The sequence below is a fragment of the Poecilia reticulata genome, linkage group LG18 (genome assembly GCF_000633615.1).
Source record: "Poecilia reticulata strain Guanapo linkage group LG18, Guppy_female_1.0+MT, whole genome shotgun sequence".
NCBI classification, from domain to species: Eukaryota; Metazoa; Chordata; class Actinopteri; order Cyprinodontiformes; family Poeciliidae; genus Poecilia; species Poecilia reticulata.
The window spans coordinates 20,057,337-20,059,102 of NC_024348.1; the positions used below are offsets into that span (position 1 = coordinate 20,057,337).

The following is a 1,766-nucleotide window of genomic DNA, read 5'->3' on the forward strand; positions in this document are numbered from 1 at the left end:
TGTCTCACTGCTCCGGTCCTCAGAACCTAAAATARACGTTACATCTTAAAGTAACTCTTTAACCTTCCTCCTCCTCCTCCTCCTCGCTCTCCAGGTGCAGAACCTATCTGGTGGTGAGCTGCAGAGAGTCGCCCTCACGCTGTGTTTGGGCAAACCGGCCGACGTTTACCTGATCGACGAGCCGTCTGCCTACCTGGACTCTGAGCAGAGGCTGATGGCCGCCAGGGTCATCAAGAGGTGAAGCTCTAACTGGTTCACGTTTCTGTCAGAAACTGGGTTTAAACACACATTTAGTTTATTATGTAACATTTTGAGTTTGTTGAAATGTTTCCAGGTTTCGTTTCTGTCTCGCCATCTGAATGTTTTTATTTTTACTGTTTCTAGCAGAATATTTACCACAAACTCAAAGTGAACATTAGAGATTAAAACTGGCAGATTTACACCAACAATCTAAAACAAGTTATTTTATTTGCTATATGGAATGCTATTCCTGACTCCACAACTTGCTGTTTTTCTGTTGAGCAACATTTTTGGTTCACCTTAGATTTTTGTTTTAATATTTTATTTATTCACTTTTTATGCTTATTTTTTTTTTTTTTTAGACCTTTGAGGTCTCAAGATCTAACGGCCATAATAAAAAAATCTATTATTATAATAGTATTATTAGCCATTTATTTTATTTTAAATGGCTTGCCATATTTTTCTTTCACACCACTGTAGTTTATTAAAACATGAATTTATTGATKTCAGAGGAAAATAAATCTTAAAAACCATCAACTTGGAGAAATGGATCAAACTAACTCGATATTCAAACTGGTCATTCAACGTGTAGTGCAGCTCCTCTTCCTGCTGGGGGCGCTGTTGTGCAACATTTCTGCTGTTTTTTCCAGGTACATCCTTCACGCCAAGAAGACGGCGTTTGTGGTGGAGCACGACTTCATCATGGCGACGTATTTGGCCGACAGAGTCATCGTGTTCGACGGTATTCCCTCCAAGAAGACGTCGGCTAACACGTAAGCCCCGCCCCCAAACAGGAAACGCTTGGACCATGACCTCCCCCAAAGAGCTTTGACCTCTGACCCTGTTCGCAAACCCACAGAAAACGCTACAAAAAYATGCAGACRTTGTTTCTTAAATTCACTATTCCATAATCTTTGAATAGGTTTAGCATAAAAGCTAACCTTATTATGACTTTGTTTTTAAATTCTTCTTCAGGCCCCAGAGTCTTCTGGCCGGGATGAACCGCTTCCTGTCGCTGCTGGAGATCACGTTCAGGAGAGACCCGAACAACTTCAGGCCGAGGATCAACAAGCTCAACTCCATCAAGGTGCCTCTCTACGCCGACGACGCTCTGATGAATGTGAAACGTCGCCAAAAATAACTTCCTTCCCTCCTCGTCTCTTCCAGGACACGGAGCAGAAGAAGAGCGGGAACTATTTCTTCCTGGACGACTAAAGCCGCCGTCCGGCGTGACTCGACTGCGGCCTCCCCGGCTGCGGGCGGTCGCCCCCGGCAACGAGTGGCCTCCACGTTTACAGCCGGGCCGCGTTTCACCCCCAACGTGACAAAAAAACACAAACATAAGAATCGACGAAARCAAAACGCCTTTCTGTACAGAGCTGCGTTCAATGTCCAGCCATGTTGTGACGCGTCTGATGATGAAGTGCTGTGTGGCGTCGGCCCGACCGTGTGGGCGGAGCCAATCAGGAACATTCAGCAGCGTATTTTATCACTCATGCATTTACAAGTCATAATAAACAGACGCC

At 44.7% G+C, this 1,766-nt stretch overlaps 1 protein-coding gene across 1 annotated transcript in view; it reads left to right on the forward strand.

Annotated features, from left to right (window-relative positions):
- abce1 (ATP-binding cassette, sub-family E (OABP), member 1) overlaps positions 1 to 1,766 on the forward strand; it is a 10,863-nt gene extending 9,097 nt beyond the window's left edge. The window contains exons 8-11 of the mRNA XM_008436019.2: positions 70 to 237; positions 891 to 1,013; positions 1,216 to 1,327; positions 1,408 to 1,766. Coding sequence (XP_008434241.1) covers positions 70 to 237; positions 891 to 1,013; positions 1,216 to 1,327; positions 1,408 to 1,455 — 451 coding nt within the window. The 3' untranslated portion in view covers positions 1,456 to 1,766. The remainder of the gene's footprint in view (positions 1 to 69; positions 238 to 890; positions 1,014 to 1,215; positions 1,328 to 1,407) is intronic.